The sequence below is a fragment of the Anoplophora glabripennis genome, unplaced genomic scaffold, assembly GCF_000390285.2.
Source record: "Anoplophora glabripennis isolate ALB-LARVAE unplaced genomic scaffold, Agla_2.0 scaffold195, whole genome shotgun sequence".
Lineage (NCBI taxonomy): Eukaryota > Metazoa > Arthropoda > Insecta > Coleoptera > Cerambycidae > Anoplophora > Anoplophora glabripennis.
The window spans coordinates 500,462-525,398 of NW_019416334.1; the positions used below are offsets into that span (position 1 = coordinate 500,462).

At 34.4% G+C, this 24,937-nt stretch overlaps 1 protein-coding gene across 1 annotated transcript in view; it reads left to right on the forward strand.

Moving 5' to 3' along the window:
* The window catches only part of LOC108904737 (ubiquitin carboxyl-terminal hydrolase 34), a 47,967-nt gene that overhangs the window by 4,029 nt on the left and 19,001 nt on the right, over window positions 1–24,937 (forward strand). The window contains exons 9-22 of the mRNA XM_018707397.2: window positions 2,078–2,314; window positions 2,372–2,513; window positions 6,827–6,952; window positions 7,114–7,273; window positions 11,992–12,138; window positions 12,199–12,326; window positions 12,382–12,630; window positions 12,721–13,046; window positions 13,107–13,320; window positions 15,829–16,036; window positions 16,095–16,229; window positions 18,404–18,592; window positions 18,670–18,964; window positions 22,484–22,866. Coding sequence (XP_018562913.1) covers window positions 2,078–2,314; window positions 2,372–2,513; window positions 6,827–6,952; window positions 7,114–7,273; window positions 11,992–12,138; window positions 12,199–12,326; window positions 12,382–12,630; window positions 12,721–13,046; window positions 13,107–13,320; window positions 15,829–16,036; window positions 16,095–16,229; window positions 18,404–18,592; window positions 18,670–18,964; window positions 22,484–22,866 — 2,939 coding nt within the window. The remainder of the gene's footprint in view (window positions 1–2,077; window positions 2,315–2,371; window positions 2,514–6,826; window positions 6,953–7,113; window positions 7,274–11,991; window positions 12,139–12,198; window positions 12,327–12,381; window positions 12,631–12,720; window positions 13,047–13,106; window positions 13,321–15,828; window positions 16,037–16,094; window positions 16,230–18,403; window positions 18,593–18,669; window positions 18,965–22,483; window positions 22,867–24,937) is intronic.

Consider the following 24,937-nt stretch of genomic DNA (forward strand, 5'->3'; position numbering starts at 1 on the left):
TTAGGGTTTCTGGTCGAGACTTCTCGAAGCGAGAATTCCCGGAAAATGTGGCCTTACTCGAGACGAGAAAAAAGTGTAGAGAAATTGAGAAATTCTTGATTGGAGTTCGTTTCGTTCATGCGTTCAATTCGTTTCTCGACAAATAACTGAGCAGTTAAAGTGGTTTCGCGACTAGCTCATGATTTATTTATTTTAAGTTTTTAAGGCTTTAGTTTACTTTGACGATTCTTATTTTTTTAATGTACCTTGTTATAAATCTGTGTAGAAATTTTGTTATAAGCAGATACCTAATGTTGATGTTGATTCTGAAAATATTTAGTTCCTGTTCCTTTAATTGATTATTTTATTTTTGTTTTGTTAATTAAAAGATTATGATTATAAGTGATAAATTAATAGGAAGAACGCTTCTGTATCTTTAAATTAAAGCTTGTTTTTTTTTTTTATAAGATTTCTTCGGTTAAATTCCTTATTTACTATTTGTTTAATTAAAAGACTGCATGATTAATGATTACTAATAATTATTGGAAGAAAGCTACGATTCAAAACCATTGAAATAAACATAAGTATAATGAAAGTGTTTAATAAAAAAACAAGTTAAAGGTTTTTAAGAAGAAAATACTCAAAGTTTAATTTAGTTTTGTTAGTAGAAGTAGAAACATATAAGTAATTAATAAAAATACTGAATAAATAATAAATGTTAATGATGATTATTAAGTATAATAGCATGTTTATATTTTGCGTTGCAATACCAAAATTATTACTTTTTTAAGTTTTAGAAATTTCTCGAGAATTCGAGAATTCCCGGGAATTCCTAGTCGAGAATTCTCGAGTCCCGAAAAAATAGTAGTCCGAGAAATCAGAAACCCTAATCTTGTTCCTACCTGCTGTCCAGAATTGAATTTCATGTTCCTCTTATTGCTACCAGAGGAAATTGGTTCTTTTCATGTCTGTGCTAACAAATTATGGGTGTAATTCTTTTGATATGCAAAACATTTTTGAAATAAGTGCTCTCCTTCAAACTTTAAAGGGGTCATAGAACAAATTATTTTAAGCAGTGTCATAAGAATGTGGGACAGCTCGCTTAATGTTTGAGATACAAAGTATTGAAATTAGAAAAAGAATGTCATTTTACAGTCACATGTGAGGAGTCAGTGCTACTAGGAGCCTCAGAATGAAATCAGAATGAAATTTATATGGACAAAGATTTGTTACATCCTCGAAGAATTCAGATTTTTTTTTTTTTTATTAAAATGAGTTTACAATACAGTTAAGTAAATTGAAAATAATTCTAAAACTGTTTGTTCTACAGAAACAGTTTATGAAAATTTTTTATTAGAAATACAATTTTAAATTCAATGTCAAAATTTCAAAAAATCATTGGTTAGAAATGTTGATATTTTTAAATAAAATAAAAAATTTTTATGCCAATAATTTTTTGAAATTTGTACGCATTATGTTGTATATAAAATTGTTTTCCGAATTGTAGGTATTCTTAACAAAAAATTCTGGTAAACTTATTTTCGATTGACTTAACTGTGTTTTAACGTTAATGTTAAAAAAAATCTGAACTTTAAAACGGTTCATTCTTTGAAGAAAATATAACATTATAAATTTCATTTGTAATAAAAAGAACAAATTAAATTTGCAGAATACTCATTGACGTTGAAGTTCTGAGACTCCTAGCTCCTAGTGATGCTGACACTTTGTTCTTACTCTCTCTTACTGGTTAACCTATTTTTAAGTCACCTTAGTGGATTTTTACACCTACTTAGATAAAATCAACGACCCAAGCTTCCTCAGTCTACATCAAATATCCTCTGAAATACTTCAGATAATCTGATATTTTTTTCCAATTTCAGCACTATGACCAAAATTCATATAAAACTTTTTTCTTAAAAATAATTTCTCTATTATTTTCATTAATGTGTACAATTTTATTCGACGAAAACGTGCCTTGCTACTTAATTGTATATACATTTTTTGTGTTAATTTATTGTCCGTTATAGTTTTTATTTTACTATATTTGTTTCATTTAACTTTCGCAAGCAGTCGTAAATATACAATAAATTTTGTTTAGGTGTCCCGATCAAGAGTCCCCCCAAAGTGAAGTGGCCCAGTGGCACCCCTAAATCCAAGGGTGACAAACGTGCGCACGTTCGTAAGAAAATTCTCACCAGTCTGAATGTTTTCCCAGACGGAGTCGAGGCCATCGCTTCTAGCACTTCCCAGGATGAGGCCGAAGTAGATGATCCTTCTTCTAAGTTGAGGAAAAGGAGGAAGATGCTTCGCAAGACAAGAGTTAAAAGGCAGAAAGGTTAGAGGCACGTCAATTGGGAAGGAGCGTTAAACTATAGTTTATTTCGTGTTTCAGGCAATCACAGACGCGTTACGAGAATAGCAGCTATTGAAACGTTGAGTGAGTTGGATGTGGACAGTGACCATGACATTAAGGGCACCCTGAAAGGCGTCACTACTTTGGTATTGCCATCGCCAATTAATAACTTGGTTGATCCGTAAGTCAATGTCTTTTTTATTACATTGCTGAAATTCTACTTGAAGTATTTTCATGGTATCTAAATTTTTGCTTACATTCTAGTTTTCCTCAAATATATTTGAATCGGTGAGTGTAAGAATAATACGTCTCCAAAATGACCATTTCGAGAAAAACAAAAAAAAAATCTGTTTTAAAGGAGAATTATAGGTTAGGTTAGGTATAGTATACAAAAAGGATATGAAAAAAACAACTTGCAGTTATACTGTTCTTACACTCAATTAAAAAAAAAAAATGCTTAAAAAATTATTTTTTTATAGTTTTATTGACCATTTAACAAACTTATTTGTAATTTTTATTCATAGTCTTGATTTTTTACTTTCCAAGAAGTAATATGGTAGTAAAATTCAAGGGTTTCATCACAAAGGTAGGGTATAAGTTTCTTCAAATCGGCTATCTTTTTTTTCGTTAATAGGAACAGGGTACGCCTTTTCTAATGGTAATTGTGGATTGGCATTAGGTTTGATTAGTTTAAAAGTCTGTGACATAACACCACCTATGAAGTCCCTTGTAGTAACATATCCTGGAGTATCACTAACGTATGTAAACTGGCTATACTTTTTGTGGATCAGTTGACTTGGAAGTTTTTTATAATATTGTGGCCACCAGTATAACTTATAGTCGTAAGTGTAAATGGCAACACCTTTCGCAAACTTAGTATCATTATCTCATATTCTTCGGGAAGATATATGCAATCAGCTTTTCTTATCACCCTTTTAACACTTCCAAAATCCCTATCACAGGGAAAAAAGGAATGGCCACGGACAGGAAAGTAATGAACAATTTTCGTAAAACGCTTCGTAGCTGTGAGAGTCATTAAAAATCATACCATTGTGTTGTTGCGATTTTGCCCAGGACATCCGTCACAAAATAGGTAAAGTTCCTTAACTTCTGGTGGTATATTGTTTTCTATATAATGCAAAAGAAAACTGCACACTTCATCAGGACCTTTATGAGCCTCACCTTCCTGGTACATGTAAAAATGCCCTTTATTGGTTTTTAAGTTATGGACCTGGAAAGCACAAACCCACTACTGACGAAAATAAAAAATTTCTTGGACGATATATTGGGCGAAGGTAGATTTTGCATATAATCAAAAGATATTCCACACACATCTTCTCTTTCTTTGCATAATTTTGTTATGGCCTCAAGTCGCGAAAAAATTTTGGCTCAACACTTATGGACAATAAGTTCAGCAGCATGTACTCTTTTTGCATTATCATTAAGATTGGTGTCTTTCAAAAATGTTCCTAAACGTTCACATTCACTACAAACATCTACTTCAGGTCTTCCGAACATTAAAGAATAATTTTCGTTAAAATATTTCAGGTAGTACTCGTATTTTACATTAAGGTTTGGCCATTTTTTTACAAAGAGTTTGTTCATAGTTTTGACATTTAGTCTGCTATCGAGATGTACTGTCTTTTTACTGGAGTAATGTGATATTTTACAAGGAAATGAGTCAATGTGGTCTTTTATCTTAGCAGTAACTTCAAATGGAAGTACATGTCGATGCGTGTTATGTTTGCCTCGTAAATCTATTGGCGTAGTTCCTTCTCTTAGGAGCTTATTAATCTTTGCAGACGAGAATAGGAAATAGCATGCAATCTAAGAAATGCTTTCTTACATAAACGTTTTCTTTTACCTTGCTGACTTATCCAGTATGAAAATGTTGCAGTTTTTGCACAGTTTTTGCTACTTTTTCGTCGCCTTTTACAAGATTTATTTCCATGAGTCCCATAAGGTAAGTATCCTGTAGATCTTTACTTTTCATTTCTAATAACTTGGACAATATAGCTTCTTTTTCATTCCGCGTTATATGTTCGGTGCACTTGTCACTGGAGCTAAAAAAAGTTATGTATAAGTAATTTACTCTATGTCTCCAACCATTTTCTTAGGTATAGATTTCCCTGATGTATTAACATACTCTTCACCTCTAAGGCGAGCCAATTTTCTTTTGTTTTGCCGCCATTTATCAGGTTGCTTCTTTCGTTTTTTTAAGGACCTCTTTATCATTATCACTACTCGTATCAGACAGTTTGTAATATTGTGTTGTAAAAAAACACTTGTTGCCACTAAAAATAATACGTCCAGTACCAATGCCTGCCGACTAACAAATGATTCCTTATTTTCATCTGTCAAATTTGTATAAGTCTACGACACATTTATGGTGGGAGGGTGGAAGAGCGGTACATGCGCCGCACTTGTACTGTTCTTTCACTCAGCCATAAATTAAGTTGAATGCTGTCGGATGTTAGTCGATGTACTGTTCTTTCGATATGCGATAGGCCTATGAATTTTAAGCGGTTTGGGCTATCTCAGTTAAAATTGCCATTTTTGGCACTTGTACTTTCACTCACCGAATTTCAGGGCTCCAACCATGTATGGGAGGCCCCTGACTTTGGTCAGAGAAGTCAAATACTTGGGAGTAATACTGGACAGCAAACTGTCGTGGGGGCCACAGGTTGAGAGGATTACCCGGAAATCAGTGGCAACCCTCTGGCAGTTAAGGAAGGTAGTTGGCAAAAACTGGGGACTCAATCCAAAGGTGCTTCACTGGGTGTACACGGCGGTGGTTAGGCCGAGGCTACAGTATGGGGCCTTGGTCTGGTGGCCGTGTGTGGACCGGGTGACGGTAGCCAGGAAGTTGGTGAGAATCCAGAGACTTGCCTGCTTAGGTATTACAGGGGCAATGAGGACGACCCCAACTGCCGCGTTAGAGGTCCTTCTGGGGCTGCCGACCCTTCCTACATGGATTATGAGGGAGGCGATGGCGGCATACCTTAGGATAAGGGACGCCGGTGGTTGGAGAGCTAAAGGACGCACTGAGGGTCATGCTTCCGTGGCCCTCAGGGCGGAGAGGGACATCCCAATATCCGCCATGAGGGTTACGGAAGCAGAGGACCGGCTTAGGTTAGGAAGGAAGTATGTCACCACTTTCCCCTCGAGAGAGCAGTGGAAGCAGGAAGGTGATATGTTCTCCCCGGGATCCCTAGTGTGCTATACTGATGGATCTCGGGTAGAAGACGAGTTTTCAGGAGCAGGAATTTATCTGGAAGGCAGCGGCATCCAGGAAAGCTTTTCACTGGGTATGTATGCTACAGTCTTCCAGGCTGAGGTTTTTGCTATTTTGATGGTAGCAAGCAAGGAGGAGGTAAGGAATTGTGCAGAGGAGAAGATTTTTATCTGCTCCGACAGTCAGGCCGCGCTCAGAGCGGTTAGCTCCCCGAGGACTAGGTCTGCCCTTGTCCAAGAATGTGGAGACGCTCTAGAGTCTTTGGCCAGACGAAAAGAAGTAGAGTTGGTTTGGGTCCCAGGCCATAGGGGCATCCCTGGTAACGAGAGGGCGGATCAATTAGCTCGTCTTGGGTCCAGGGGACCTGGACAGGGACCTGAACCAATCTTAGGTATCACACGAGGCAGCATTAATGGGGCCCTCAATAAGTGGGCCTATCAAACTTTAGGTCTGGATTGGAGGAGAAATAGAGGATGCAGGCAGGCCCATAGTTTTATACATGGACCTAGCAAATCCAAGACAAGATGGCTGCTGAGCCTCAGTCGAAGAGCCCTAAACCAAATGGTGGGGGTTCTGACAGGCCACTGCAGACTTAGGAGGCATTTAAGCTTAATAGGAATTGAGGAGGACCCTCTATGCCCGAAATGTGGCGAAGGGGAGGACACCCCTGTCCACCTTCTGGGACAGTGTGCAGCCTTTGGGAGAATAAGACATAAAGTCTTTGGTGCTGAAGAGCTGCAAGGGGCTGAGGTGAGAGACCTTCCATGGACCAAAATCCTGGCATTCATTAGGGCGTCGGGTAGGTTCGAGGAGGGTCAGAGGCAGAGAGTGGTCAGGTGATGGGACGGCGGGGTGGGCAAAAAGGGCCCACTTGTGGCCTAATTGCCAGGCTGAGGCCGCCCCTTTACTACTACTACTACTACTTCACTCACCGATTCATTTGTAAAAGTCAAAGTAGATACCTAGTGTAAAAAAAACACATTTTTGTATATCTTAATACCCAAATTGAAAAGATTAAAAACTTGTAACTTCTACATGATATTATCGTATCTTATGTGCCAAAAAACATATTTACATCATAAAAAATATTAGTTATTTTATGTCATACAGCTTTAAAATTTTTATAAAATCAACCCATTTGCATACTTTTCCAAAAAATTCAAAGGCTTAATTTCATTTGAAGTTATTCTCACCATATTACATCCGGGGTCATTTTGTAGACATTTTTAAGCTGTACTAACATTGAACTTTTTTATTAGAAATCTTAAGCCTACTGTGTACTTGGAAGAAAGCTCTTCTTGCAGTGAACTTGGCAAAGAATCCGTTACGCTCGAAGGCCACGAAGGGACTTGCGCAAATTTCCTGACCCTACACACCAGAGCGGGGTAAATATCAATTACGTTAAATTGTTGTTTTTTATATTGTACCTCGTACTCAGAGTCTTAATTACTAATAGCTTTTGTGTATTAACGTTTTTCCTAAAGATTCATTGAGGTGACCTGCCGTGCTTTAATATAAAATCATTTTTAAACAGATTTATTTCTAGACACATCCTGGAAATGCTAAGCGGCGAGGAGGCGGAAGTGGAGGGCGACGCGGAAGGTAGCTACTCGTCCAGGATGAGCAACAAATCGGAGAAGAACATGGCTGATTTCGACGGCGAGGACTCCGTGTGTGAAGAGGAATTGGCAAGGTTGGCAGACCATGTAAGTGTAATGTATTTTTTAGATTTATACAGGATGTAATTTTTAATGGGAGTCATATTTATACTGAAGTTTTGACTTCAAATTCCGTCATGAAAACTGAATTTTGTTTCTAACCTTTTTCTCGTAATTTTCAATTTTCATACCCCACTGCTGAACAGACTAGTGTAACCTCAAACAACTGCACAAAATATGGCATGTAATCATGTGAAATCTCATCTTTCTTTTTTCGTAATAAACTAGTGCAAAAAATTAAAGGGTCAAAAGAATTTCCGAAATTTCTCCGTTATTTTTGACAGACTGTATTTAGGTGAAAACTGGTCGTATCGGGAATTAAAAAACAGCATTTTGAAGCTTTAAGGTTCTAGTTTTTAGATCTTTTGGTCAAATTTTTTTAGGAGCTACGATTATCATGCGATTCTAAGAAATACCATGGACTTGAAAAAATTTTTTTTCGGCTAAGCCATTGCATGGACCAGATAGCTTGTTTATTTAGCTTCAATTTCCTTTTTTTTAAATTTCGATACGACCATTTTTCATCGAAATATCGGACTTTTAATGGAAAAGGATTTTTTTGTTTTCAATCATCAATATCTCGGCAACAAATGGTCGTACAGAGAATTGCAGGACAGTTTTGAAAACTGGAATAAATTTCCTTTTCCCGCAACTTTTCGGAAATTTTTTTTTTTTCGTGTTTTACACGAATTTTGAAAAACAGGAAAAAAGGGTAATTTATGGTTTTTTAAAAAATTGGCGGCTAAATTAGAAATATTCACGAAATGACTAATGTTAAGCATGACATTTACAGTTCGATATACCCAGAAGAACCCTGTGAAGTTTTATCTCGATCTACGAACTGTTTCTTTGTTTCAAACACTTTCTAAAAAAATTAAAGGGTCACATTTTTTGAGCTTAAACACTTCATAGTCATGATTAAACCGGAAAAAAATTTTTTTTAAGGTTTTTTCAAATTGAAAAAAAATAATTTTCGAACAAAATTTTTTGTTTTTATGGATAACCTTCTGGACATTGAAGAACACAAAGTCCAATTGTTTCCAGCATGATCCGTCTTTTCCGTCCTATGTTTCTGTTCATCAACTTTTAATTAAATTAAAATTAAAGTTTACCCAAACCAGATTTCGACCCCGATTCATACCGTTTTTTCAAACAAATTTTTAATTAATTTTTGTGCGGTTTGTAATCACTTAAAAATCGTTTTTTTTTCAAAACTACTTTTCTTCTCCGAAAAAAAATAAAAAATTTTTTCATCAGTTTGCGGTACAAATGTGAGAAAACCTAAAAAAAAAATTGTTTTTCATTTTAGTCATGCTTATGAAGCTCAAAAAACGTGACCCTTTAATTTTTTTCAAAAGTTTGACTTCGAAACAAAGAAACGGTTTGCTACATCGAGATGAAACTTCACAGGGTTTTCTGGGGATACAGAACTGTAAAAGTCATGCTTAACATGAATATTTCTTATTTAACCGTTTATTTTCTAAAAAACCATAAATTACCCTTTTTTCCTGTTATTTAAAATTCGTGTAAAAGATGAAAAAAATGTGGCAGCCTGTTATAGGAAATTTATTCCAGTCTTCACTTCCCTTCAATTCTCTATACGACGATTTGTTGACGAGATATCGATGATTAAAGGCAAAAGGATCCTTTTCCATTAAAAGTCCGATATTTCGATGAAAAATGGTCGTAAAGAAATTTAAAAAAAAAGGAAATTGAAGCTGAATAAACAAGCTATCTGGTCCATGCAACGGCTTAGCCGAAAAAAATTTGACCAAGTCACGCTATTTCTTAGAATTGCATGATAACCGTAGCTCCTAAAAAATTTCGACCAAAACTAAAAACTAGAATCTTAGAGCTTCAAAATGCTCTTTTTAATTCCCGATACGACCATTTTTCACCTAAATACAGTCTGTCAAAAATCACAGATAAATTTCAGAAATTCTTTTGTCCATTTAAATTTTTGCATTAGTGTGTCACAACAGGAATTTAGGAATGAAGACACACAAACACCACTGTTACTGAACACTGAAAGAAATAACTACAGTCTATGAAAAGTGTCACCGCTATGTGGACGAGAGCAAATGTTAAGTGCTGATATTGCAGAAATCAGCTACCGATGTAATTCAATACCAGTTACGGCATATTGTTGTAGACTTGAGGGAGGCAGATCTTAACATAAAATAATATTTCCGAAATTTTCATTAAAGTATCGGAACACATATTTATACTCGTCAAATTCTGAGTTCTCATTGGCTAAAGGCATGAGCCCCTAGAAAATTGTTTATTTGCGACACAATTCTTTTTTTTACATGGGTTCTTATGGTGTAAAACAGCATAAATACAATCAAAATCTAATTTTTGGCAGTTCAGTTTCTGAATTCGTTGAATTCAGTTCACTTCAGTTCCTGAATTCAAAATTCAGCTAGCTCAGTTCCGTAAATTCTTTAGCAGAGTTGCAGTTAATTTAGTTTTGAGTTTAGTGCCTTCAATGTTAAATTATTGTTTTAATTCAAGTTTTCATTCAAGCGGTGCGGGAAGGAAGCCTATACTTATACACGGGAGTTTTGTTGTATTACCAACCTTGCATAAACTAATTTGAACGAACTAAATATCGTCCCTATTATCACGTAGAGGTGAATGTGTATATCCATTTCTTGGATTATACGCCCCTACGTGATAAGAGGGACAATATGATGTATGCGACTGAAATTTATTCAACACATATTAGCTCGCATACATTTTTTGTGTTTAATGCACCGCAATTAACTTGTGGTTAAAGTGTCTATTTATTCATTATGAGCTTGTAAAACTATGGGTGAAATCTGTCTACATTGCATATCAGCATGGCGTGGTTGGTAAAAGTTCGATCAACTGTCAACAACTGTGCTTAACGCGTATATAGTAAATATGAATGAACATCCAAGATACAAAGGAAAAGTATTGACTGAAAAGCAATATAAAAGGCGTATGAAACTAATAGAATATGGATTGATGAGAAAAAAGTGAAATGTACAAACCGAGAATCTATGTGATAACTATCAAGAAGCTCAGTGTATGGTAGTGACACGTGGCCTTGTCAAATTGACGGTTATGACAGAACATCTAAACTGCTCGTTTTGCAAAGAGATCCTTTCAATTTTTGTTTAAATTGCATTACATTGCATTAGATCACAAAAAAATTATTTAGTATTAATTATTGCTACATATGTTTTCGACTGGATTAATTTTGTAGCGTATAATCGAGCTATTCAAATATAGCACATCAGTCAAAGTGTTAAATATAGTGTACAACGTTGCCATATTTCCTTTCATTGGATCAGATGTTTGTTCTTTGTGTCAAAACATTTTCTATTCATTTCATTATATCAATAATTACATTTTAAGTGCATATTTTTATTGTTTTAAAATGTTTAGTAATATTTAATTCTTTAATTACAATTTTATTTTCCCGATCCTAACCATTTGTAAGAGCAATATTCACATTTGATGAATGTTTTTTCCCAACTCCCATAAGAGCCTGTGTATAAAAGCATAATTTTTAATATCATTTTTCAAAAAAACTTCGTTGGCAATTGGTCTGATATTTCTACACGAGGCAGTTTGCATATTTATTAACAGATTTCAATTATTGCTTTGAAAACTTTCTTACCATTTTTTTTAATGATTTTTTCGTTCTGTTCCATGTGACGAACATTTGTAGAGTAATATAAATATATGTAATTTTAGTGTATATTATGCAAATGTTTGCAAATGTATGTAAAATTCTGCAATTATTTGCAGTTTTTGCAATTGTATTTGCACTTTTTGCATTTGCTTGCAAGTGTGGTACTAATTTTGATATTTTCTGCAAATATTACGTCATTTTCTGCAAATGTTGGCCTATGTCATTGTAGTCGACTAAATCAAGAAATTATTCAATAACTGCCAATATGTACGTAATTTCATTTTTGTAACTTTCTCCATATTTAAATAATACAATAAAAACTAATTTCTCCTGTCTCTGTTTGAAGAACCATAAATCTACAGGGAGGGGGCGGAGATATTTTACATGAAAGATCCACCTTAATAATATTTGGTGTGCAAGACTGAGTAATACTGAGTACTATTTGAGTAATACTTTGGTTCAATTTCGTCCTTTTCATCATGAAAAAAGTATGTAAATGAAATTGAGAAATTTTATTGATGTTTTACATAAATGTTCAAAATGGCCATCAGTTTGTTCTATGCATCTTATAAATGTGTTTTATTTATTTATTGTTTTTGCCATTATTTCATCATTCTTATTAATTCTATTTCTTAAGTTATTCTGTTATGAATATCTTGAAGATTTGGCAGTTCCATTTCATAAAGTTTGTTTTTTAAGGTAACCCTGCAAAAATGTATTCAGACGACTTAAATCAGGGCTATTAGCTGGCCACTGGATATAGCTAAATTTACCCAACTAAAAATTAAAAGCAATTTTCATTATATTTCTTATGTTAAACGTATTAAGAAGGGTCTTGCCAAATAACTGCAATTATCTGAATATTGCTTTTAATTGTTAGATAGAAAGACACTTAAAACATAGACAAACTTCATACTTTCCTTTTACCTGACGATTACACATACTTTTGTCGTATTAAAATAGTATTTAAAATACAGTATACCTGTATTTATGCCTGAAATTAGTTTATTTATATCACAACTTTCTTTACCGTCACATCTAGGCTAACATGAATCTTCACGTTCTGGCCCACTCTCCTGAGAAATCTCCAATAAGAGTGGATCACAGATTGTCAGCATGTTTCAAAGCCGATAATGTTTGCCAACCCGGTAACACGTTATTGTGGGATTTGCTGCAAGACGATAAAATAGTAAGTAAACGAAATTTTATACAACCTGTTATAAATATTAATATTTATTAAATTTTTTAGTGCCAGTTGGGCGAAGGCCTAGCTTTAGAAGCGGAGAAAACGCTGTGCAATCTCATTTGCTACACTCCGGATAAAGAAATCAGGATGAAATTCATCGAGGGGTGTCTGAATAATCTAGCCAATAACGTGTATGTTGTCGATTTATAAAATCGCTTTGTTTTTAATTGTGACATTTTTTTTTAGTTCGGTCGTGGTGTCTTTGCGAATGCTTCCGAAACTTCTAACATCTTTCCGTGGTCTCGATATGCATCATGTAACTCACTGGGCCGATAGGCAGCATCACATGATGACACATTTCTTCAATAACCTCAAGGCCTACTCGGCCAACCCTAGCAAATCTTTGCCACTTTATACTCATCAGGTGCAGGTCCAAGTCCGTCTACACTTTTTGTCTGCCGTTTTCTCTCCCGTTGTTTCACCAAACACATTCAAGTAAGTGTAACTAATTGTAGGTCAGAATGTTATTGATTCTTAAGCAATCAGAAGTGGGATACTTAAGATTTGAATTAAAAATATTCTTAGATTGAGCACCGAGCAAGTAGATATCCTTTGGGGATGTCTGGCGAATGACCCTGAATGTTCGGATGAGTTATTTAGCTGGTTGCTGTCCCAAACTAAAACAACGGAACTACACGCACTTAAAATCGATGCTCTTCGAAGGTTATACATCCACCATCTACCTAGCCTAGCACCGGAGAAGTTCAGCATGATATGCCTCAGTTTATTTCAGCAGCTGTGCAGCTTGAACCACTTATTGACTGCCAATATGGAAGGCGATGTCAACAAAGACAGCCAAAACGTCGGGATGGATCATATGTGGAAAATAGCGCTCCGCGCTTGCAATACCGGTAAGTAACGATGTGTTTTGTATGTATAAGTCGGTAAGGTGTCGTTGAAAACAATTGTAGATGTGAGCATGGCAGCGATCCAGTACATAAACAGCTATTACATGGGCCAAAACCTGCAACACGAGGGTCAGTTTGTTTGGCAGTGCATGACTCATTTGAAGGCGGCCTCCGACGATTTAACCTCGAATATGTCTGGGACAGAGGAGGCCTCTTTGTTGTGCATTCAGAGAGCTTTGCTGTTGATGAAAACACACATTGAGACGTTTCGAAGAAGGTACATTTCTTTCTTTTTATTAGGTTTGCAGATACAGGGTGTGTTCAGCGAATGGTCGGATCGGTCAAAGTCGTTTAGCGGACAAATATTTCATTGGTCAGCCCAATCAACTGATTGGGAATATTGGGCAGGTTTTAATACAGTTAATACAAGCCCGTTCGGCGAATTGTTTGACTAAAGAAATTTGAGCGAACTAGTCCGATCATTCGCTGAACACAGCCACAGTATAACCTAATAGTGGACACCCATTGACCCATGTCATTTAGTGGTAAATAATGAAAAAAAAATTCTTATTTTATTTACTATTTGTATTAAGATAAAGCATATTACATAATTATCAAAATGCATAAAAATATAATAATAGTATAAACAATACAGGGTGTTTTTAAATGAAGTAGCAATGGCACCAATGAATGTAGAGCCAAAAATAAGAGGATTGAAGTAAAAATACCTTATATGAAAGTTGCACCCCTGAGGTGATATACCCTCTTAAAGGAGGGGATTGAAATTCACATTTTAATTTTTTTTCTTTAACATGAGAAATGCTAGAGACACGAAACCTGGTATGAGCATCCTAAAGATATAACTTTTCAATATTTTTTCGATCATTGGCGTATTTTATAAAGAAGTGAAACGGTCAACCCCATTGCAATATTTTATTAGAAATTTTTTATATGAGGCAAATTATTTAAAAATATTTATTGAGCAGACTGATTTATTGCGCAACTTTTTTACCTCTTGTAATTTTTCGATAAAACCGATAGTTTTCTAGTAAAAAAATTAGACGTGTCATCCTTCACTAAAGGGGTAATTGCGAAAATTTGTAAAAATAAAGTAGGCGGATGTCATAACAAATAAATTGTTATTTATCATATTAATAAATTGACACTTGTCAATAAGCTGGTAATTTAATAATAACATAAGAATAATTTGCTATTAATTAATGAAAAATGTTTGATAACTTATGACTATGGAACTGAACTGAAATAATTTCCATTCTGCTACAAGCATAACCTACGTCTGTTGATGTTATAACGCACTCGCACAAACTGTTCTTGGTTATTGTGAAAGGTGATCTGCTGCCTGAAATATTATTAAGCTTAGTTCTTCTAAGGAGGCAACGGGAGTGGCATAAACAATACTTTTTATGTGTCCCCACAAAAAGAAATCCATAGGCATTAGGTCAGGTGAACGTGCAGGCCAACAAACGGTGGCATCACAGCCATGACCAATCCAACGATTTAAAATTAATTAATTTAAATTTAACCATTCTCTAACGGCAAGTGTACTATGCGCAGGTGCCCCATCGTGCATGTATCACATCACCTGACGTGTTGATTATGTTGACATCTTGAAACAAATATTTCATGAGTAATTTCTTCCGACCATGAATGAACATTATGAAGGTTTACTGCACCTACTCTAGGAAAATTTGCTTCATCGGTGAAAAGTATATTCATTAGGAAATTTAAGTCATGCCTGGAAATATTAATGTACCATTGACAAAAATCCATGCAGTTAGGTAAATCAGGGTTATTCAATTCTTGCACAGGTTGATGGTGAAAAGGGTATAAAAGATTTTCATGAGCTACATTCCACACGATACTGTGAGAAGCTTGCAGTTGCCTGGACACCTGTCTTGTGCTTGTACCACAGTCTTGTTCTAGATGTTCCAGTATAGTTTCCTCAGTTTCAACAGTTCGGACATTATGCTTTCTTCCGGCACCCTCACGATTGGGCTGAATTTTACCATTTTCGCAAAGCCTTCTTTCCACCAATGCCAATGTTAGTCTATGAGGAATCGGTCGGTTTGGATACCTTCGGTGGTATAATCTTACTGCAGCGTTATTATTTTTTCTGGATTCGAAAAACACTTGAAGCATGTCGACATATTCGTCGTTGGTATAAATATTATTTGCCATAATTATTCTGATAATAAATTAATCAATTGGTACTAATTATTGGTTCACAGAAAGTGTCAATTTATTAATATGATAAATAACAGTTTATTTGTATAAAATATTACAATGGGGTTGACTGTTTCACTCCTTTATAAAATACGCCAATGATCGAACAAATATTGAAAAGTTGTCTCTTTATTAGTAGGATGCTCATACCAAGCTTCGCGTCTTTAGCATTCCTCATGTTAAAGAAAAAAATTAAAATGTGAATTTCAATCCCCTCCTTTAAGAGGGTATATCGCCCCAGGGGTGCATCTTTCATATAAGGTATTTTTACTTCAATCTTTTTATTTTTAGCCCTACATTCACTGGTACCATTTTTGCTACTTCATTTAAAAACACCCTCTATATCCTCCTCTTCCTCATTTAGACGTTTAAAAAAAATTGAATAAGCCACATCCATTTTATAGAGTCCATTATTAAGAAATAGTAATATTAAGAAAACCCCATTGTAAAATCCCATGGAAGCAAAATTGTTCATTATTTAGGGGTATCCGCTATTAAAAAACGTCCGTAAATAGAGGTTTTACTCTAAATGATTTTGCAGGTATGCTTATCATTTGAGAAAATGGGCGTTGGAAGGTAGAGGTATTGGAAGTCATTCTGCGGCACTGGGAGACAGATCTAGTTCTCAGATTCGGTTGATAGTTCAATCCGGTAGTTCGTCGGAACGTTGTTTTCTGGATATGATGAATACCGACTATGTCGCTGATCTGAGAGCTGAAATTGTGAAGTGGTGTGAGGGCCTGCAACAGGTAAATGCAACAATTAAAAAAAAATGCTATTGCATATGCTTTTTCTTTCCCGTCTTAGATGAAAAATGAGGAAAACGATACTAACAAAACTAAAGGCGGTGATACTTGGATTAGGATTATTACGCAGGGCCAAGAGTTAACGATAGACTGTGATGAAAAAACTTTAGCGGAAATGGGTTTTAAAGACAACCAGGTGAAATTATTTCTTATAATTTACATTATTTGTATAGAGTGCCTCAAGAAAAGGCCAGTCTGGTGACCATGGACTCTTGCGATTAAAAACAAAATGATTTAGACAAACTTACACTTAACAATATCCTTCATGCAACCTCAGAATAAAATTTTTTGGAGATATGTATTAAGAAAAAATATTTTTTGAAAAATCTAGTTTAACATTCTGTATTCTTTAGTAGGCCAAATTTCACAAGTAAATATTATAGTAAATTTCATGTATTACCTTTTGAAAAATACTTAATAAATGAAAACCCAAGTGATTTCCCCAGCAAAGTCGTGAACAATTTTTTTTTTAAACAATAAAAACTGCAAAAAAATTAATTTTTCTGTTTTTTTTTAATATCTCGAAAAATAATGATGTAATCGTTTTACTCTCAATAGGACCTATAAAATATTTTTTTGTGCGATCCGATTAGTTCATTTTTTACAGATAAAATCCGGAAAAACCTCTAAAATAGACCTTTTTTCAAAAATTCATAACTCCGTCAAATTTGAAGCTGGAAAAATAATCTTGCGGGAAATGAAAGATAATAATATGTAGTTTAATCGTGCGCAAGATGGTTTCTATCCGATGCATAGTACACATTTTTGCACAATTTCATTGTAAACAAATTACGGTCTTTTTTTGCACAGCGTGGCTCGAGCCTACTTTCAATTGTTTCGGGCGACTTTCAAGGGCATTTTTAGCATATTTCCCATCCCCCAGGTGAAAATCCGAGATATAGAAATTGGAGATTTTGTCGTCCACTTTCAGATGCCGTTTTCAGAATTTAAATCGGACCATGTTTTAATAAATCACTACGATGTGCAAAAAAAGACCCTAATGCAATTGTGCAAAAGTTATGCATCGCACAGAAACCATCTTGCGCACGATTAAACTACATATCTGTCATTTTCCGCAAGATTGTTTTTCCAGCTTCAAATTTGATGAAGTTATGAATTTTTGAAAAGAGGTCTATTTTAGATTTTTTTCTGGATTTTCTCTGTAAAAAAATGAATCGATCGGGTCGCACAAAAAACTATTTTATAGGTTTTTTTATTCTCTGCAATAGTCCTATTGAGAGTAACACCATTCCATCATTATTTTTTTCCGAGATATTATAAAAAAACCAAAAAAAAATTAATTTTTTTGCAGTTTTTATTGTTTAAAAAAAAATGTTCACAATTTTGCTGGGGGAAATCACTTGGGTTTTCATTTACTAACTATTTTTCAAAGGGTAATACATAAAATTTACTGTAATATTTAAGTATGCCAAAAAATCTCTATTGGTTCGCATATAGGGGGGGAAACTACATTAGGAGGTTTAAAAAATCGGATTTTTTTTATTACATAAATTGTTATTAGAATTATTCGAGAATACGCTGCCAAAGTGTCAAAAAAAAATTCCTGTTCGTTCCGATTTTATGAGCCTAAAACCAAACGCCCATCGGGCAGCGCTCAAATGCACAGCAGGTAGGGCGGAGTGCTTGTTCAGGTAGTCTAGTCACTTATTAAGAAAAGAACAAACGACATTTTTTGATTCACAGGAACTCTAGCTCAAGAAGTTATGAACTGATGGTTATGAAAATTGAAAGTGTGTTTCTTTATAAAATTACAAAGAACATGAACCAACGATTGGGATGATGTCATAATTTTTTTTGTTTTGTGTTTTTTTATTCAAAATAGGTGAAAAAAAAGTGGTGAAAATCGATACTTTCTTTTCAAACACGTGTTAAAACTTCAATTTTCACAATTTTTACCCGCGATGAGGTCATATTTTGGAAAAACATATTATAATTGGGGAAAACAATCATTTTGCTTTCAGATCAAAATTGCGACCTCCACATTTCTTGTGAACAACTAACTCAGACGATGACCTTCGGTGGACAACAGCCCATAACTTCGTAATTTCAACACAAATGACTAAATATTAATAAAATAATGTCAAAGATTGATCAAATTCTGATCAATTTGTTCCACTCAAAAAAATTCATGAGAAACATCTGAAAATCAATCTCCTAATGTGGTTTTCCCCCTTAAAGGAACCATTTTTGTATATAGATAGATTTTTCTAAATCATTTTATTTTGACCGGAGGTGTTTCTGGTTGACATTTTTTTCTGGGGCACCCTGTGTATGTCTTTTACTTTGCAGATGGTTTACATTTCAATAGGGATGTCTAGGAACATGAAGAAACGCGAGTGCCTAGATGCTCCCTCCCTGCAACCGGCGCCCCCGAGGGAGTCCCTGCCAACTCTTCTCCTGCTTCAGCCGAACTATTTCGAGCAATTATTCTCCTTGATGCACAATCTCAGTTCCATGAAAATCCAAATGAAAGGAGGTGTAAGTTGAGCTATTGCTGAGCAGTGGAAATTTACGGGAAGCGAAGCGTTCAAAATCTATGTTTATAATTTTTTTAGCGTGAACTGCCTCACACGAAAGCTCAAGTTCTTAGCAGGAGGGTGTGGGATATCTTAAGTTTGATGCCTACCAGTCCTAAACTGCTGCAAGGCTTCAAACACCTAGATATACCTCTGTCGGAACTGTTAGATCCTTCTAGTGCCCAAAAACTGATGTACTCCCTGTACATCGTCGAGTCTCTCAGTGTTAAAACGTGTCCCAGCAAGTACCCGGAGGAAGACGAGGAGGAGCCTTGGGTGAGGAAATTTGTTCAACACGGAGGCTTGCGTCACTTATTTGACATTTTTATGTCGGGTGAGTTTGTGAGATCCATTGATGTTATGTTTTCTATTCTTTAAAGTAGGCTATTAACAGTTTTCGTCCCGTAATTGCCCTTAGTGTTATTCCAAAAGTTTTTTTAACTTTCTATATCCAATTCTCTTATCGATCAACGCTATTGTGTCATATTTAAACAGTTTGCAGAGTTACGTTTATTAGCTCAAGGCTTTCAGAGCAAACCAAAATATTTTAATTAACAAACTTCATATCGACTGGTTTTTGCTACAACAAACATGAATAGCATTTCGGTGTTTTTTTGTAGAAACACGTTTTTCATTATTTCTTGTGCGAGTTTGTAGTGTAATGTAATCAGATTATTACATTTTTTTAACAACAAGCTTGTTTCCTGTGGTAGTTCAGGAAAATAAGGAAAAAATGAGAAAACTTTTTTACTGGTGAGTTTTTTTTTTATAGAAAAGTGTAGGTTTTGAGGTTAGAAAACATGTGTCACCAGCAATATACAGCGTATTGAAATATATACAGGGCTGGAAAATCCACATGGTCCATCTGCCTTTACATGAGAGCGACAAAGTAAAGTAAAGAAATCCATGCGATAGACAAGGATGGCTATAGTGAAGATGTTTCATAATCTACTAGTCACCGCCCGTTTCGGGTTAAAACTGGGAGTGACTATTCAGATTATGAAATGTCTTCATTGTAACCATCCTTGTCTATCGCACGGATTTCTATGACTTACTTTATCGCTCTCACGTAATGACCGATGTACCATGGGGACTTTCCGAACCTGTATATGATTTTTCGCGTATTTTTTCGAAAAAAAAGTTTCAAATAGATTAAATTTTCTACACAATTGTTTCTATGAAAAATTTCGATTTTCCCAATAGTTTTCTCGAATATTTTTAAAATGAAGTACAGATTATGTGAAAATTATCGTTTTGGAGCCAAAATAATGGTCAATTCATTTTTAAATAACAAAAGTGAATTAGAGAACAGAAAATTGCTGAAAATTGTTGGAAGATCTTATATAGTTTTTCAAATAGTTTTTTGAATATTTATGAATATCATTTTATAGGTTTTCGAGGGTATACATTATGAATTATTTATGCTCATTTTAATATTTTCCAAAAAAATCTTTTTGAATTCTTTTTTTACTTTGATTATTAAAAAATATAAATTTGTATAATGAAATTCAAAAATTTAAATTTGATGACAATAGGACAGGAATTTTCTGGAGCTGCAGATATAATAAAAAAAATTGTATTATAATTTTTTTTATTTATTACTTTTAACAATTTTTTATGCTGTCGCAAAAAATTTAAGAGAAAACAGATTTTTCTGAAATATATTAAAAAGTGCTTAATTCGTAATGTACACCCTTGAAAATCTATAAAATAATATGTTTGATGCTCGTGAATATTCAAAAAACTATTTGGAAAACTATATATGATTTTCCGAAACATTAATTTTCACATTCTTCATCTTCATCTTCATCTAGTGGTTGGTCCTTTAAAAAAAAAGTCCCATAGCACTGCGGCCTAATTAGGTCTATTGTGCGTCCCACTACTAGTCCTATTCAGCAAGTAGATTTGTCCTTTTTACAAAGTCCAAAAGCTTCCTTGCTGACACTTCTCTCAATTCCTTGGGTTCCAAATAGGGTCTCCCAAGGAGCGTCATTCTGCTACGTGCAAATCCCGGGCACTCGCCCAGGATATGCAGAGAAGTTTCATCCGCTGATTCACATCCTCGGCAGACCGGACTGTCTACAAGCTTTAGCTTATGTAGATGTTTCCTAAAGTGACAGTGTCCCGTTATGAGTCCTGTCACTCTCCTGAGCCGGATTCTATTCAAGCTCAGTAGCTCATTCGCTCTTCCCTTCGAAGGATACTCCATAAGCTCCTTAGAATGGCTATGTCCTGGCCTTGAAGTCCAGTATTTCCTATGTTCTGTCTCTGTCCATTTAATCAATTTTCACATAGTCTGTACTTCATTTAAAAAATATACAGGAAAACTATTGGGAAAATTGAAATTTTTTAATAGTAGCAATTTTGTACAAAATTAGAGGGTTGAAATTGAAGATAGGGGTGAAAATACACTTTTGCAGTTTTTTAAATATAGCACGGAAACGAAGCAAAATTTCGGTATAGTTCATAAGAAAAATTTTATGCAAAAAATCTTTAATAAACGTAAAGGAAGCAAAACATAAGATGATGAAAATTTGATTTTTTTTACTTTTTTAATTTTTTAGTAAAAACGAGAATTTAAGTACAATAAAGTTTATTAATAATGTATATACAGTGTGTCCACGGATGGAGTTGACAAGAGAAGAAACTCTTTTGTTTTTGACTGTATCGAAAAATGTCGCTCTTTATAAAACGTTCTGCCCCTCAAAAAATCAGACTGTCATACAAATATCTTAGATTAGATATACAGGGTGCTCATAAATTAAAAAAAACACGAAAATACTCACAAGAGAAGTACCATTATTATTTTACACAACATTTTTATAAAACAAATCTGTTTATAACCTCAAATAATATCCTAATACAAATTTTAAAATAAAAATTTCAATTCTGACTTTTACTCTATATGTATAGCTACTTCCTCACCTCAAAAATTTAAATTTTGATTTTAAAATTTGTATTAAAACTATTTACACAACATTTTTATATAACAAATCTGTTTATAACCTCAAATAATGTTTTAATACAAAATAAATAATGGTACTTCTCTCTTGAGTATTTTCGTGTTTTTTTTTAATTTATGAGCACCCTGTATATCTAATCTAAGATGTTTGTATGACAGTCTCATTTTTTGAGGGGCAGAACTTTTTATAAATAGTGACATTTTTCGATACAGTCAAAAACAAAAGAGTTTCTTTCTTCTCTTGTCAACTCCATGCGTGGACACACTGTATATACATTATTGATAAACTTTATTGTACTTAAATTCTCAAGTTTTTACTCAATTTTTTTATTAAAAAAGTAAAAAAAAAATCAAAAAATCATATTTTTTGCTTTCTTTCAAATTGTTTATTAACGATTTTTTGCAAAAAATTTTCCTTTTAAATTTTTTAAATAAGCTATTTCGTTGGGAAATTCAATTCTCTAAATAATTTTTCCTATGAACTATTGCGAAATTTTGCTTCGTTTTCGAGCTACAATTAAAACACTGATAGGGGTGCATTTTTGCCCCTATCTCCAATTTCCACCCTCTAATTTAATAACACTCCGCGGTTCTTTCATTCTAAATTTTCAAATGAACGATTCATACAATAAAAACCCAGCAACATTGTAGTTCCACACCATATGACATAATTAATAGCCTAATTGAGTGTCCTTAAATTACATATTTTATTAAAAACTGTCAGGTTATTACATCATGATACTTAATTACTTAATTAGTAAACTACTTGTAAAATCTTTTAGCGAAAGCCGTCTCTTTCACTTCTAGTCGTTCTTTATTTTCTGGTACAAGCAGACTGACTAATACTAAACAAAATATAGCTCCAAACTTGTAAATATATAAATGTCATAGGAGTCCTACAAAGAGACGGCGGAGATGGTAGCGATTGGCAACAAGACTGTTTGGCGTCCCTTTTAAAAATCCTCTGTCACCTCGGCGTAGAACCGTTGCCGCAAGAATCGCGACCCTCCCGAAACGAGAAAATTATGATTCCTAACCTCAACGAACCGATGCTGGCTCTTATAGACGTAAAGATTACCATGCCACAGCTAACCAGTATCTTAGAAGAGGCTTCCATGCCCAAGGATCCCAACCACTACAAGACGGGATTTTGGGGACGTGCCCAGGTGGTTCATTACGCGATGGCTTTGCTCGTGTCCTGGTTGCATTGCCGAGAGGAGGCCAGGCTGGAACTATTTCAGTCTCCAAATTTCTCGGACTGGCTACGCCGACTGGTAAATTATGGTAACATAAGGGGTTTTTCGTGTAATTCTTATGGTTCTTTCAGGTTTTAGAGGATCCGGAACCAGCGGTTCGTCGAGAGGTGTGTTCTGCGATATACAGGCTTTGTCTAGGGGTATCGGCTAATGGGGANATTGTTATTTTTTCGTCGAGCTACCCCAGTTTAAAAAAAAAGAAGTTTCTACGATGAATAGAATCCGAGATATTGCAAAATTTTACAGCGCGCATCAATTTGAACTTTGGATTTTACTTTTCACGCGCACGCGACTCGCTTGGACGAGCTTCCCCCATCACCATGCCAGACAGTTTACTTAGCAAGTACTTTCTCTTTAAAGGGCTTGTGAGTCATTAATTTTCCACATTTTTCAATGCAATTTCCGGGAAATCGTAGTTTACGTCATAAACTTTATTTTGCGAAAAATTAGTCTTCATGTTTATAAACAATTGCACTACGATTAAAAAAAAATTCTTATCTTGGCTCCTGTTGGTCGTAGAGGGTGCTTTTTTTTTAATTTGTATTTTTTTGCCAGCTCTCCATTGAATCTATTTTCGGTGAGGTAGCATAAATAGCAACAATTTTATTCAGATTGTTTATAAGCGAAAAAAGGCACGGTTTTTTAATGCACAATTTGAGAATATTAATGTCAAAAAAACCGTGATATTTTTTANATTAATAATGTATATACAGTGTGTCCACGGATGGAGTTGACAAGAGAAGAAACTCTTTTGTTTTTGACTGTATCGAAAAATGTCGCTCTTTATAAAACGTTCTGCCCCTCAAAAAATCAGACTGTCATACAAATATCTTAGATTAGATATACAGGGTGCTCATAAATTAAAAAAAACACGAAAATACTCACAAGAGAAGTACCATTATTATTTTACACAACATTTTTATAAAACAAATCTGTTTATAACCTCAAATAATATCCTAATACAAATTTTAAAATAAAAATTTCAATTCTGACTTTTACTCTATATGTATAGCTACTTCCTCACCTCAAAAATTTAAATTTTGATTTTAAAATTTGTATTAAAACTATTTACACAACATTTTTATATAACAAATCTGTTTATAACCTCAAATAATGTTTTAATACAAAATAAATAATGGTACTTCTCTCTTGAGTATTTTCGTGTTTTTTTTTAATTTATGAGCACCCTGTATGTCTAATCTAAGATGTTTGTATGACAGTCTCATTTTTTGAGGGGCAGAACTTTTTATAAATAGTGACATTTTTCGATACAGTCAAAAACAAAAGAGTTTCTTTCTTCTCTTGTCAACTCCATGCGTGGACACACTGTATATACATTATTGATAAACTTTATTGTACTTAAATTCTCAAGTTTTTACTCAATTTTTTTATTAAAAAAGTAAAAAAAAAATCAAAAAATCATATTTTTTGCTTTCTTTCAAATTGTTTATTAACGATTTTTTGCAAAAAATTTTCCTTTTAAATTTTTTAAATAAGCTATTTCGTTGGGAAATTCAATTCTCTAAATAATTTTTCCTATGAACTATTGCGAAATTTTGCTTCGTTTTCGAGCTACAATTAAAACACTGATAGGGGTGCATTTTTGCCCCTATCTCCAATTTCCACCCTCTAATTTAATAACACTCCGCGGTTCTTTCATTCTAAATTTTCAAATGAACGATTCATACAATAAAAACCCAGCAACATTGTAGTTCCACACCATATGACATAATTAGTAGCCTAATTGAGTGTCCTTAAATTACATATTTTATTAAAAACTGTCAGGTTATTACATCATGATACTTAATTACTTAATTAGTAAACTACTTGTAAAATCTTTTAGCGAAAGCCGTCTCTTTCACTTCTAGTCGTTCTTTATTTTCTGGTACAAGCAGACTGACTATTACTAAACAAAATATAACTCCAAACTTGTAAATATATAAATGTCGTAGGAGTCCTACAAAGAGACGGCGGAGATGGTAGCGATTGGCAACAAGACTGTTTGGCGTCCCTTTTAAAAATCCTCTGTCACCTCGGCGTAGAACCGTTGCCGCAAGAATCGCGACCCTCCCGAAACGAGAAAATTATG